The sequence below is a fragment of the Eumetopias jubatus genome, unplaced genomic scaffold (assembly GCF_037043125.1).
Source record: "Eumetopias jubatus isolate StellerSeaLion01/CBP00866 unplaced genomic scaffold, mEumJub1_p1.0 scaffold_7, whole genome shotgun sequence".
NCBI classification, from domain to species: domain Eukaryota; kingdom Metazoa; phylum Chordata; class Mammalia; order Carnivora; family Otariidae; genus Eumetopias; species Eumetopias jubatus.
This window is the reverse complement of record NW_028274813.1, coordinates 40372778-40387814: the sequence shown is the minus strand read 5'-3', so window position 1 is coordinate 40387814 and position 15037 is coordinate 40372778. Positions and strand designations below refer to the sequence as shown.

The 15037-nt window shown below is 42.8% G+C and overlaps 1 protein-coding gene across 3 annotated transcripts in view; it reads left to right on the top strand.

Moving 5' to 3' along the window:
* Positions 1-15037, top strand: part of DAAM1 (dishevelled associated activator of morphogenesis 1) — a 164368-nt gene that overhangs the window by 135992 nt on the left and 13339 nt on the right. For all 3 annotated transcript variants that reach the window (XM_028100530.2, XM_088024578.1, XM_028100537.2), the window contains exons 17-20: positions 4571-4655; positions 9429-9535; positions 11237-11325; positions 12166-12334. In XM_028100530.2, the coding sequence (XP_027956331.1) occupies positions 4571-4655; positions 9429-9535; positions 11237-11325; positions 12166-12334 (450 nt within the window). The remainder of the gene's footprint in view (positions 1-4570; positions 4656-9428; positions 9536-11236; positions 11326-12165; positions 12335-15037) is intronic.

Here is a 15037-nt window from a genome sequence, read left to right as displayed (position 1 = left end):
GTGTTAGACCCCGTGCGTGTGAAGCAGCTGCTGCCAGGACCCGCATTCGGTCGCTGCTCAGTCAGTGGCCTGTGATCCCATGGGATCAGGAATTGGTGCAAGTTGTTTGTTTTAGTAAGTTCTGAAGTCTGCTCTCTAGGGTTTGCAGGAGAGGTTGGAAGGGGTCGAGAGCTGGCCACGAGAGCAGCCACTAGTTAGGAGGCCCTTAGGTCCAGGTAAGACCTGACAAGAGACAGAATTGAGAGACACACAACCCTCAGTAGGACTTGGACACTGGTGTTGTGCATGGGGACAATGAATAGGAGTGTTTCCAAGTGGATGTCAAGATTTCCTTCCTTTCCACACTTACTTACTTCTTTTCTACATACTTCATTCCCCAAGACTGGCGACCCTGTCTCTTACCTTGCTGACGAGGAGTTTAATTCCCAGCTACACTGTGTTCTCCCCAGATTCTACCACAGTATAAGCCTGTGGTGTATTCCATGGGGGATATTTTCATGAGCACATGTGTCTGCAGCATTTGGTTATCCCTAAAAGCTCACCCTTACCCCCACACTGAAGAAGTTAGTGGACCCTTTGTTCAGAGCACCTGCCACAGCCCTGCCCGGAGCAGAGAAGGGAGTCAGAAGGAAGCCCCTCCTGTCCCACAAGCCAAGCAGGGGAGGGACATGCAGGCCCTATACATGGAACTCGCCGCCTGAGTGGCCAGGATCACTTGTAGCTCCCAGGAAGAGAGTGCCTGGAAGGTGTGAGTTTGAAACAGAAGCTCCAGGCCACGAGGGACCCTGCCTGTCACAGACTTGCAAGTGGAATGGACATGATGTTCCTCAAACTAAGAACCCCTGCCTCAGGCTGCAGGTGGAGCGAGCAACAACTTACTGGGTATAGGCAGGCGGCATGTGGCAATTTAAAAATTCACTCTGCTTTATTCCCTAAAACAGACCTCTCCCTTCCCCCCCAAAAAAAAGAAACTAGGAAGCTGGTTTAAGAACCCACCTAAAATACACTTTTATGAAGTGTTGTGCCGTTCTTGTTTTCCAGATCCTCACTTAACATGGCAGCCGGGGTGCAGTAAACCACACAAAGCTACTTTAAAGTGGGGAGATTTGGCTTACATCCACTGAAGCAGAGCTAAGGCTCATCGAGCCATCCATCCCTAACTTATTTTAATTACGCCTGAATGTTCCAATTCTCTTGGCAAATTTTTGAAATACCTGAGTGGAGCAAGGTAGACTTAAATACCGTTTTTAAATGGCTGGTTTGTTTCCTCCCTTGTAAAGAAAGTTGAGGTGGATGTCTCAAAAGTTGCCACCCTGCAGCACACCAGAACACTGCCAAGCTTTAACAGCAATTAAAACATTAGAATTGGTAGAGTCCTTAAATTACAGAGATTAGCGACTCATTCTCTGGATGACAGATGATATTAAGAACCCAGCAACCTACAGAACCATCCTGGAGGGTGGAGTCCCCGTCTCCTCTTTCCCCGGGGGGTACAGTTTCTTTGTCTGCTCCAACAGGCCACGTGCAAGGCAGTATGTTGACAGGTAGATTTTCTTAAGTACTATCCATTAAAGTCCCGAGTCTCTTTGTGGGACACATAAAGAGAAACCAAAATTGTTATGAATTAGAGCTAGTGTGTAGTCCAGACAGCCTCTGGAGGTTGAGAAGCATAAATATATACAATTTCAAAAGCAAGAAGTTCTGCACTCCATATGGGGAGCTAATGAAATGCAAATCTGATACTTCAAGTATTGTTCTCACTCCGATTTTCAGCTCCTTTTAAATGCAAAACAGAAGGACTCAGCAGAATCACACCGTAAAGTAGTTTCTTCAGCTCAGTGTGAAAAGGACACAGAACTAATTTATTTTTTTCTTACAAGTGGAGCTTTTCTCAGGATGACTGTAGATGTTTCCACGGCCAGTTGGTTTTCATTAGTGGCAGTTTCAACCTTCCTTAATGTTCTTCCTTGGCCTTGCATGGCTGAACTGTGGTATTTGCTCTTAACTGACTCAAAGCCTTTAGTGTCCTAGAATTGAGGGCTACCCAGAGCCTGTACAGTGAAGCTAGGATACAGTTTTTATCCTATCATATGGCCTACCCATGCCAACTCGGCTAAATTGTTCCAGTTAATTTGGGGGGTTTTCCATCATGATGTTCTGGTGAAAATGTTTGTGGGGTGATGATTGTCCCAAGAATGACTAAAACAATCTGAAGTCTGTGCAGGTCCAGGGAATTAGCATGGCATCGTACCTCCGACTAGGTGATAGAATGGGTCTCATTTCAGAACATGGGCAATTTTAGGGCACCTGGGTGGCTCAGTCAATTAAGCCTCTTAAGACTCTTGATCTCACAGTCGTGAGATCTAGCCCTGTATCCATCAACGCACACTCTCTCTCTCCCTCTCTAAAAAAAAAAAAAAAAGGGCAATTTCACATATTGCCTAGATGCTATATTTGGATTTGAAAACATGAGGTAAAAGAGAATGCTACTCATACGATAAGATTCACAAATTTGTCCCTTCCCTTTCCTACTTATTGGCACATGAAACAGCATTCAGTGTAAATAGCAAGATGGCTCGTTTAAACAAGATTATGTCAAAATCTAGAGAAAAGGACAAGCCAGAGTTGTCCAGAGCGGGGTGTGCATTGCCCCGCTCTACTCCAGGGTTCTTTCCTCTTTCTGTGACCTTTGTGTCCACCCCTGCACTCAGGCTGCCTTCTCGTTTATCTGAGAGCACGAGTGTTTCAGCTTATTATTTGATTCTCCCAGACACTATAACCACCTTTAAAATAAGAACCCTGTCTTCTAATTCTTGGTTAATACCCCTGGGCCTAATCGATGTTGTGTACAGAGAGGAAACTGGTGAAATGATGGGTGTGAGAGTGCTTTGGGAAGTGTTCATGATAACCCTACTAAGCACAGTGTAACGATCGTGTAATTGCCTGTGAATGTGTAGGTTACGTTACGAAAGTCCTGCTGCGACTTGTCCCTGGTGCAGAAAAGTGTTGTAGAGTAATACCTATAGTTTAGTGAGCCTTATCCGTGGCCAGGCAGGGTGCTGATGTTTTACATGCAGTATTTCACTCTGTAGATGAGAAAACTGGGCTTAAGAAAAACTTCATCAAGGTCGCACTGGCCCGGCATTGTCAGCCAGGACTGGGGCCCAGCCTGATGCCGAAGCCCTCGACTTCAAATGTTCCCCATGAAGGCTTGCTCTGTATTTGTGTGTTTATGTCTTTATCTCTAGACCTAAATGTGATTTTTTTCTTGAAGATCATAGACTAGAACAGACCAAATAATGTTAATATAGCACTTTAGTGGTAGTTTAATAAGGAAGTAGGTTTTGTTTCTTTGTTTTTTTAAGTAAGTCTGGATCTAATGCTTACAAATAGAACAAAAGAGTGACTCTGTTGTTCTAGCTAATAATCTGATTAAGACTTTTCCCCCTGGTTAAGACTATTGGTTGTGTCTAATAAAAATACATTTTTACAAGTACTTTTTAATTTCATGCCTCTTCTTTATAGTCCACACTTTGTTGTGCTGACACAATCAAGACATAAATCCTTATTTAAATTAGTAAATCATATAAATTTATGGTAAACAGAAAACAGATTTGTGGTTTTGCATAAATTCTTCCCTAAAAGATATTAACTAGATAAGCAGATTTGTAAAAAGAATTTGGGGTTAGGAATCAAGAGTTTCGTGTTTGTGTTAGATACTGCCACTTTCCATATGTTTGACCTTGGGCAAATCACTTAGCCATTCTGAGCCTCAGTTTCTCCTTCCATTAAAAAAAAAAAATGACCAGCACAGTTATTTTAAACCTCTAATGAAATAATATATGTGAAAACTCCTCATGAAGTGCCTTATACATTTTATTCTGCATATTAACTGTTGAACATTTTAATAACAGATTTCCACCTTTTTAAAATCCATTTTTAAGCTGAAAGCAAACTTTAAGCACTCCTAATGAATAATCAAGTTCAGAATTTAGTTTTTTGGGGCACTGGGTGGCTCAGTCGGTTAAGCATCCGACTCTTAATTTTGGCTTGGGTCATGAGCTCAGGGTTGTGAGACCAGGCTCTGCGCTGGACGTGGAGTGTGGTTGAAATTCTCTCTCTCTCTCTCTCTCCCTCTGCACCTCTGCTTGCGTGTGTGGTCTCTCTCTCTCTCAAATAAATAAATCTTAAAAATCTTTAAAAAAAATAATTTAGTTTTTCTCTCTCATCTACAATTCATGGATACTATATATTAAAGAAATCGGTGTGTGTCGGTGTTTTCCCTATTTCTCATCCTCCAATCCCTTACTTAAGGAAACTAAACAATAGAACATAACAGCTTTGTTCTCTGTGTCAGCAGAGCATTATGAAGTCCTGAAAGAATGTTAAAGCAGTTTAAAAACACTATTTTTAGGTGCAATATTGTCAGGAAATAAGCTTTCACTAAGAGATTTTGAGAAAAACAGTTCTTGAAAATCGGCAGCTGGAGTAGCAGAATGAATTATCTTGCATTAAATTTTAATACTCAAGCCAATATTGTTAACAACAAAATAAAATATTCTTTATCCAGGTTGAAACTGTCCAATGATGAAATCAAACGGGCAATTCTAACAATGGACGAGCAGGAAGATCTGCCCAAGGACATGTTGGAACAGGTGAGCTGCCAGACATATCTCAGAGCATAAGTGACAACTGGCTTTCAGCAAGGAGTGGAATATTGAGAAAATCTGGTTGTTGCTGGTAGATAATTTCCTCATCTCTGAACCAAAGTTGAATGTGGCTGTCTTAAGAGACTTTATTCTCTCATTGCTCCTCAAAATGTTGGGTGAAAAAGAAGGTCACAAGTTTGTCAGATGCCTGGGCCCCACGGTGCCAGAATCTGTCCCTCATGCTGCAGTTAAGTTATTATGCCTTCATAGGTCATGCACAGTCTGTTAGCTTTAGGGAAGTCTATTGGACAGGAAAATGGAGAATCTCACTAGCACTGTGAGATCACAGACTACTACATAAACTGATTCATTACTGAATCCTTAATAATAGTTTGTGTCTTGGCTGTGACTCGCCATTCCTACACCACAGGGGTTACTGTTAAACCCCCTAGCTCTATCATCTGCATCAAAATAATTCATATTAACCATGGCCAGGCAAGCTGAATGGAGCGACTTAGCCTCTCTTTGTGCAGTATTCCTGTAACATGTTCTGTGGTGCCGTTCCAACTCTGTTACGTGTTTCTCAGCAGCTTTGTTCAGTTGTCCCCTAAAAGACAATGTTGTTGAACTAGCAGTTGGTTCAGGGATTATTACCTATCTCTCGGTGTGACCCTGAGTTTTTCTGTGCTTCGTGGAGATCATCTCCACTTTCTGAGACTGTTCTACTTGTTTCCTCGTCCTTGGTACAAAATCCTATTTTGCGTGATTTTGGTCTAGAGGTCCACATCTGTTAGTGCCAAGTCCACTGAAGGTTAACTGTGGACCCCAGCGATCATGATGCCAGGCTGAACTTGAGGTCTCAGCTGTAGGCATGCTCAGCTCCCAGAAGCAGAGGAAAAGGCTGTTTGGTGTTGATAACAGTGATCTTGGGTGGCATGGCTGCTTATGCATTTTCCATAGTGTTCTCACTGCTGTCTGAAAAGGCCTCTGACACAGAGCAGGGAGGAGTGATGTGTGTGGTGTCACCACACCCCAGTGCACCTGCTCCACCTCAAACCTGCAGCTGCAGTCGTCCTGGGGGAAACCCTCACACTTAGCAATGGAAGAAGTTGTCATGCTATCCTTTTTGAGGTTTGACTTCGTTACCAATAGTCCATGACACTGTATCCAAGCCTGTTAGGATACTTTGTGTACAAATAGTTTAAAAATAATTCCTAAACTGAAGATTAATTTTTTGAAGCATTTTACAGCTTCTTGCACACCCTTCCCTCTCCGTCTGCAACTAGTCCTAACAAGGGTCTCTGCCCGGAAGTACGGCCCAGACCCCCTCTGCCCCTCTCCAGCCCCTAGCTGGCCCTGCATTCTGGTTGCCTGCATCAGAAGCTACTCATGCAGAGGGAGGAACTATGCGGAAAGCTGCTTTGGTCCTTAGGCCTTCAGCCCCTGTTGACAAGGTCATATGTTTAAAATTCCACAAGATCTGTTTACTGTGAAATTGCATCCAGCAAAATTCCTCCTTGAGGGGAAGGGATTTCAAGATCTTGCCAAAAGGGCTTACAGTGCAAAGAGAATGCACTTCAAATACATACAAGTAAGAAAATCAATCTACTGAAGCAGAATCTGGCCAAGTGGGATACTTTTGACCTGGTCTACCCTGATAATTCTGTGTGTCTTACTTTCTGATCATCTACCATCCTCTTTCTTTTCCTCCTTATTGTACTCTTCTTCCTCTGCTTCCTCTTCCTTCACACAGCACTTCTCCCAGACAAACTTGAAGCTAGCATCTCTTTACTCCTAGTTATGATTTGCATTTGAACCACATCATTGCCTCCTCTCCTGCTTTTAGCTACTGAGCTCAGAACTCAGACGAGATTGATACCCTCCTATTTCTTGGAATGCATACCTTTCTCCTCATTCCCAGGTGTTTGTCTAACTCTTCATTCCTCTTTTAAAACTATCCATACATAGTCTGTCACTTGACTCTGCTTTGGGAAGGACTGAACCCTTAGCATATGCCTCTCACAGTGTCCTGTACCAAAGAGAGCTAGTGATTGCGTTACCGTGAACAGGGGCCTATGGGCTTAACACACACAAACCAGTGTGTGTGTCCTGGGGTTGGGGGAGTCCCTAAGACTAGAACTGAATTTCCTTGCCCAGTAGATAAAAACAAGGGGAAAAAACAAGTCTTTTTCTCTCTCTTCCTTCTCCCTTCCCCTTGCCTTACTACCTTCCTTCCTTCCTCCCTGAACTGAGGAAGAGCAAGAAGATATTTGTCCTGTCCACTGGCACCTTTTGAATACAGGAACATAAATGCCTAGAATCTTATCAGGCCACCAGACCAGTGAACCCACTGGCATCCACACCCATTACATCCCATCAGGAAAGAGGAGGTGTCTCTGGCCTCTGCTCAGGGACCCAGCCAGATCAGAGCACCCTATCCCCCTCTCCTCGATCCTACACCCTTTCCTCTTGACTCTTAACTTGTTCGAGTCTCAGCCTTTCACAAAACACCTTTTAATACCACACATGCCCATCTAGCTACTGTCCTCTCTCTTTTTTGATACAAGCAAAGTTCTTGAAAGCTTGTCCACACTCACCTCCTGGTCACTCTTCCTCACCTCCCTAAAGCTGTTCTCAATAAGGACTTGCCACCTCCTTGTTGCCAAAGCTAGGGGGCTCTTTGCAGTCCTTATCTTCCTTGATTTGCTGCTGGTATGTGACACCAATGGCCACTTGCTCCATGGTGAAATGTGTTTCTTTGGCATTTCACTGTCTCCTCTGAAGGTTCCTCCTCTTGCTCATTCCTCAAACACTGGCTTCTTTCCAGCCCTGCTTTGTTTCTCTTGATGGTTCCCCTGGTTACCTCACTCACATCCTTGCATGTTACAACCAGTATCGATGCTTTGTCTTCCAAACAGGTCTCTTTAGGATGTCAGACCCATCTGTCCACCTGCCGACTAGGAATCACTACTTGGTTCTCTTGCCAGTATTTCAAACACTAAACTCACTTTCTCCCTCCCCACTCTCCTCCAACCATTTCTTCCTGGGTTTCCTGTTATACTCTGTATACATTGTTGCCCAAGCCAGAAGCCTGGACCTCATCCTTTTGACCCTCTACCATAATCCATCATCCATCAACACGTCAGGCCAGTTCTGTTCAGTTCCCTGAGTAGCTCTAGAATCTACCCACTACCCAATCCATGCCACTCTCCTCTCTCACCTGGATTATTGTACCAACAGTCTAACCACAACCCTCTAATACTTTTGATCCTTTCTAATTCTTTCTCCATCCTGTGAGTGTGGTGGTCTTTTTAAAATGTAAATTCATTCCCCTACCTAAGATTTTAAGTTATATCACAGAACCCTCAAAATAAAGACTGAACTTCTTATAAGGTCCTTGCTACTCCCTGACCTTGACCACTGCTGCCCTCCCCCCTGCCATCATAGCTGTTCTACTTGCATAAATGTTGTGCCGCCCATTCCAGACCCCGGCACATGCTGTGTACTCTGCGTGGAATGTATTTTCAACTGCACACCATTCACCTGTAGTTCTAAGTCTCTTTCCCTGCTGATGGTACCCAGACTGACTGCCTTTTCTGAGGTCCCTTCGTTAAATCCAACAAACTTTGGAAACCTACTAAATGAACCATTCAAATGCCAGCTTCAAGTTTTGGGGAGGATCTTGGGGTCCAGAGTGTCAGTGTCATTAAAAAATGTATATATCCAAGGGCATCTGACAGAAAATAGCATACATGGACAAGGCTGTGGGTACATATACACATATTTGTGACTGTAAAGGAAATCAGACACAGAGTACTTTTTCAACTTTAAATATTATTGCTATTTCTCCCACATTCCATGCTCAGTTCTTCCGCCAACATAAAATACAGAATCAAAAACCACATCCTACTGTGTTCTTCTCATCCATCTCGACATGGAGCAAAAAATGAGATGGAATTAGATAAGCCAGAGAAATAAACAAGTTGAATGGAAAATACACATAGAATTACTCATTCCAGCATGATGTAATAGAAAAAAGCATTGAGCTGGGAGTCAGGAGACCTAAGTTCTATTTCTGACGATTATATGAACTTTCTTTGTAATCCTGGGTAAGTGGCTTTGTCTCTCTGGACCTCATTTGCATCATCTTCTAATGAGAGTGTTGGGTCTCCCAAATCCCTCTAATGATCTATGCAAAATGGATCCTGGTAAAGAGCTTCCACAATCTGATATAAGAGACAATATAGAATAGAAAGGTGCCAGGAATGAATCTTCACCAATTTAACTACTTGTAAGTAAAAAAGAAAAGATTTTTCCCCCAGTTTCATTGAATATTACTGACATACATCACTATAAATTTAAAGCCTACAGCATAGTAGTTTGATTTACAAATGTGAAATGATACTGCAATAAGTTTAGTTAGTACCATCTGTCATGTCCTATGGATACAATAAAAAGAAAAAAATTCTTCCTTGTAATGACAATTCTTAGAATTGACCTTCTTAACAAAGTTGCTGTACATTATATAACAGTGTTACATCCCTCATGCTGTACGTTACATCCCTAGAACTTACGTTGTAACTGGAAGTTGATACCTTTAGACCACCCAACTGGAAAGATTTAGTCATTTGTATTATATCTTAACAATGACCTGTAGCTGAGTTTATAAATTAAACAAAAGTTATGGTCTCATCTTTCGGGCAAATTAACTGAAAGAGTGAAAAATTACTGCAAGAATTTAGTTATAAACCTGTTTTAATATTTGCGTGTCCTTTTTAGCTCTTGAAATTTGTTCCTGAAAAAAGTGACATTGACCTGTTGGAGGAACATAAACATGAACTGGATCGGATGGCCAAGGCTGATAGATTCCTTTTTGAAATGAGCCGGTAAGTTTGAAAATGCATAAATCGTGAACATGTCCCTTACCTTTCTTGGGAAGTTAAACTTCGATTCTGGTTGAATTATTTGGGCCAGTAACCTGGCTTAACTTTAAACCCTTTCTAAATTACAAAATCTTCTTAAGTCTGAGTTGTGTGGAATTTGCTTATGTGAGTTCTTGCCCGTGGGTGAGTCAGGGTTAGCATTTCTTCATAATTACCTCTGGCTCTGGACCTAAACAACTCATAACTTTTCCTGGTTCCAGATAGTGTCATTCTCCCTACCACTTTGACTGCTATGGGATTGTATCTCACTCCTCTCTGTATCTCAGCATTTCAAAAAATGGGCAGACTCAGCAATGTCAACCTGAAGCCCACATACATGAACAGCTAGGGTCTGGATGTCAAATCATGACACATGCAGACATTTCTGAATCAATCATGGCACACTTCCCACAGAGCCTTGGCAAGCATTCTCAACCCTTCTCCAGAAAACCCAGAGGCAGCCACTGCTTCATAATTTTCTTTGGCGTGTGAGCTGAGTCTATTTGCCATTCCAGGCCTGGAAAATTGATTCTGCATTAGACAAGGACCAGTGGTCCCGAGACTCTCCTTCAACCCCAGGGCAGAGCTCTTCCCCTGAGTACCAAAGGCCTACGAGTGTAGCCAAGGGGAAGGTGTCTCTCACTCTACATTTCTGTCATATCCAGACTTATTTTTGTTGTTGTTCCATCTCAACTTGCCATTTTGTATACTACTCTAGGACAAAGGATGGTTTTGGAATTCTGACAGGTGTGCCCAGCAAGCCTGTGTGTAGATAAATAGACGGCCACCTGCTGCCATTTTGTAATTGTCTAGATCTGTGCATACATCCTCCCCCTTGATCTTCCTACCAGCCCCGCCAGGAGGGCTGTTGGATAGGGAGGTATTCTCTTCCATCTAATGGAGGAGTTTGGTTACCTATTGAAGGTCACCTAACAAGAGGAGAACTTGGGCTGCAAACCCAGGTCTGTTTGATTAGCCCTGAAGTTTCCAATAGAGAGCAGGTAAGGCAGTGATTTGATTTCAGAAGGCCGTGGCAAGAATGCCTGCCCTCACCCTCTCAGCAGCAGCAACTGAGTGTGACCAGGGGCCAGTTTGCATCCTGTTATCTCTGGTCACCGGTTGCTATCTTGGAAGGTAGAGCCTGCCAGCCCTGAGGAAAGAAGATAAGGAGCTAGCAGTAAAGAAAGAGGATGGTTTGGGGACATGAGTGGGGAGTGGATGATATGAGGAGAGAATGATGGAGACAAGTTTTATTCTGCAGCTTTGCCAAAGGCAGACTTTGTGGAAAGTTAAGAAGCATGGGAGAAACTTAGGAAACAGCCCCTTATTTGCAGCAGTATGGGGAGAGGCTTTATATTTTCATTCCTTTTTATCTCCTCTGTTCACAAGAGCTCCTGGGACTCTGAGGAGGGGAGGAGGCAACTTTCCTTTTCTTTTAGCAGTTGCCTGATCAAGGATCCAGCTGCCATTGCCCGAATACCCCCTGTTGGTCGGAGGGAAATGGGCTCTCCAGACAAAGTGGCCTCATTTCCTGTGCTCCTGTCCAGGAGAGGGGTGTGTTTGTGTGTGTGTGTGTGTGTGTGTGTGTGTGTGTGTGTGTGTGTGTGTTGGGGGGGCATGTAAGTAAGTAAATAAATGTTCATCAATCCATGCTTGCTCTTACAGAATTAATCATTATCAGCAAAGACTACAATCACTGTACTTCAAAAAGAAGTTTGCAGAGCGTGTGGCAGAAGTGAAACCTAAAGTAGAAGGTAAAGTCAGGCCTCCAGATTAAAAATGATGTTCATCATAAGTACCCGTTTGCAAATACAAGCCAAGTGCAGATAGTAAACAGGATCTGTTGGGGGATTTTTTTTTGCTTAAAATCTTTTGGTATTCTGATGGGTAGTTAACTGAAGGTCCACACTTGGCCCTCTGGTCTAGCCTGGGTTCTGGAGCTCACAGCACATCTCCTGGGCTCCTCTGTAGAAGTGGGCTTTTAACTTCCTGGGAGTTGGTGAGAAATATATTTGACTGCTACTAGTGTTAAATCTGTAACTAGCTTTATCGCCGTGGTGCTTTACTAGATATTTCTCGGGGAAAATTTAAGGCTATTAAATTTTTGAGTGTTTGAAACATGGGCAGCTGAAGAGCACAACCACAGAGTGCAGACTAGACTCAGGACTGTGCTCAAGCCCCAATCCCTGATGACACCAACAAGCTGTAACATGAAACACATTCGGCCAGGTTTTTTTGTCAATAGATTTGATCAATAATCCTGGTGATCTGACTTATACCGGGTAGGAAAGTGTTTGCACAGGAATGTGGGAAATGCAGTCACTTTCTGTATGTTCTTAACTGCTTATGGTTGATGAGTCAGCCAAGAAAAGGACTAAGAAAGTATAGGATTGTGCAGCTACCCTTGGGTCAGCTGGCTCTCCCTGTCCCCTCGCTCTCTGTGTCTAGATAAGGTGTTTTGTAAGTGCTCCCTGGTAGTCTAATGACCCAGTCTTACGTCTTCAATATCTGCTCTCAGGTGTGTGGATTTAGGATGGGTATCACTGAAGAGTCTTGGTTGTAGTAGTTGTGTTTATGTGTGCTTTATTTTGAAGCAATTCGTTCTGGCTCAGAAGAGGTGTTTAGGAGCAGCGCCCTGAAGCAGTTGCTAGAAGTGGTTTTGGCGTTTGGAAATTACATGAATAAAGGCCAAAGAGGCAATGCATATGGATTCAAGATATCCAGCCTAAACAAGATTGCTGACACAAAATCTAGTATTGACAAGTAAGTACAGTATCTTCCAACACTTGGAGGACCCAGGAGCTGAAGTCAGGACCCCTCTGGGCCTCCTGGGCCTCCCTGATACTGCAGCCTCCGGTTTGCTTGTCTCTCGCTCATGTTCTTTCCCTATCCAGCATTGACTTCTCTCTTCTCTCCTAATCACAAATAACCCTAAATTCCCATCGGACCAATTATCCTTCATCCATTTTCAGTCCCCAGGGATAACATCTAGTCTTAAGTTTTTGGATTTTCTTCGATAAACTTTGTATTATAGTGTAAAGACAAGTCCACTAGTCAGAAATGTACAGCTGGATGAATTTTCACAATCTGAACCTCTATATAACTAATGCCCAGACCAAGAGACAGAATGTGACCTACATGCTACTGGTCTCTTCATGACCTCTCCCAGTCATGACCCCTCCACAGAGAACTGTGTTCCAGGGAAAAGAAAAAAAACCTGACAGCTGATGAGAGAATGTGAAGCTTGTTGGGGTTTTAGGATATGCCTTCCTTCCTTTATACATTGAAGCTAGCAGCTGTAAAAAATTATGAGGTATAAATGCATTTTGGCTGTTGGTATTAAGCTGCTCCTTCCAAGACCCCTCAAAATGTTTCCTAGAAAGTGTGTTTCAGGTGAATGGATTCTTGTTAGAAACACCGAGAGGTGAAAAATGCTCTGGTGTCATTAACAGGTAGGATCATTAGGCATAACAACAGTAGTTTCCCAGGGAGCTCTGTTTTCTCTAAGGTCTTACTGACTTCAAAGCCACTTGCACAATTGTTTCTAAGGTGAACTTCCCTGCATCCAAATTCTTTTTAGAAATATGGGCTGTTCACCCTAATTATCCCTCACTAGTAAGGCTTTTTACTCTATATTTTCTATAAAATTAGGGCGCCTGGGTGGCTCAGATGGTTAAGCATCTGCCTTCGGCTCAGGTCATGATCCCAGGGTCCTGGGATCGAGTCCCGCATCGGGCTTCCTGCTCCTTGGGAGCCTGCTTCTCTCTCTCTCTCTCCCTCTGTCTCTCATGAATAAATAAAGAAAATCTTTAAAAAAAAAAAAAAAAATTAGTGATGCATTAGCATGATGGCAACCCTGAATCCATCCTATAAGAAATAAGCAGTGTGTTAAGTTGTAGGGCTAAAGCTTATTTTTTGCCTCATGTAGAGATAGATTAGCAAAGGTGTTAATGCTATCACCACCTTATTTTTAATGTAAGCGCTTGATCCTTCCAGAGCACTTTCGTATTTGATCGTGTGGCATACACAGGCCAAAGTGCTATATCGCCTATTGTCAGATAAAGAAACTGAGGCAGTGTCAAGTGGTTCGTTTAGCTTGCCTAAGATCACAAGCAAGGTATTTGGCCTCGCAGGTATTTGACACCTGTTCTGTTGCCCTCAGCTCTACTCCAACAACAGATGGATCTTATTTGGAAGTTGTAGTAGATAACTGCAACATCTTAGCTGCATTTGAAGAGCAGTCACCTTTTTAAGGAAGGGTGTTCTCTTCAACTCGGCTTGCAAGTTGGACTCACTAGCAGTTAGTCCCCTCTCTCTCCTTCTCCCTCCCCCATCCCCCTCCTTCTCTTTCACCCCCTCTCCCCGCCTTCCTTCTCTCTCTCTCTCTTTCCTTTGATACCCTCCGCCCCCTCATTACTGATAACCTGGCACTTACTATGTAATTATCTGCTTATTGAAGTTACCATAGAATTTAATACACAAGCCTTTTCAAAATAATAAATTAAAAACATTTCTGATCTCTTTTCCCTCTTCTTCCCGTGAATATTTGGTCCCTAGAAATAGTACCAGTGTCTTATAAACCCATAGTGCCTAGCAGAGTGCCTTGTTGATAAGCAGTCACTCAGTAAATGCTCAGTTGAATCTAATCAGACTGTATGAGGGTGGGACAGTTAGCAGGGCAGGGTACGTTCACTCTGCTTTAAATGCTTGTTTCCGGTAATACCAGCAAATAATCAAATGGGTGGCTCTTCTCATTCTTCAAGAATTTATATTCAGTCAAATGAGGTGTTCTTTGGATAGCAAATAAATGTGAACGTTCTGATCTACCATGAAGTCTTTCTACACTAAGAAAAGTATATGTGGTTAATTAAATTCAGTTTCTCTAAATAACAAAGCATCTCTGTGAAAGAGTGAAGAGAAATGGCTCTACTCTTTCTCATAATGGTAGCTGGGATTTGGTCCCTTCTGCAGGAGGCACTTGGGCCGACACTCAGATTCTGTGAACAGCAACATTGGAATGGAAGGATGACAGCTCAATATCTGCAAAGTAAATGGCTAGAATCATTAGCCACTGCTTTACTTGTCTGAGCTATTGTTTTCTAATTACTTCTTGAAAGCAAGAAAAAGGAAGGAAAAAATTTTTTCACACGTGGGCCAGTTGACTCAGAGGAATGGGATCGAATTGACTTCTGTGAAGATGCAGGGGCAACCAGAAATGAAAACCATTTCATTATTATGGGAAAGGAAATTATTTGACAACTCTGCTTCACTTTAGTTAGGGGTGGGTGCAGCTGTTGTGACTTAGCCTCGTAAATTAGCAAACTGCCTAAAAATTTTGAACATGTCTTTAAAGAAATACATTTACGTCCTCTTGATTGTGGTAACTTTTCAGTAGACTAGTAGTTCTTGATCCTGGCTCTTAGAATTACTGGGGAGTTTTTAGAAATACTTGTGCCTAGCCCCACC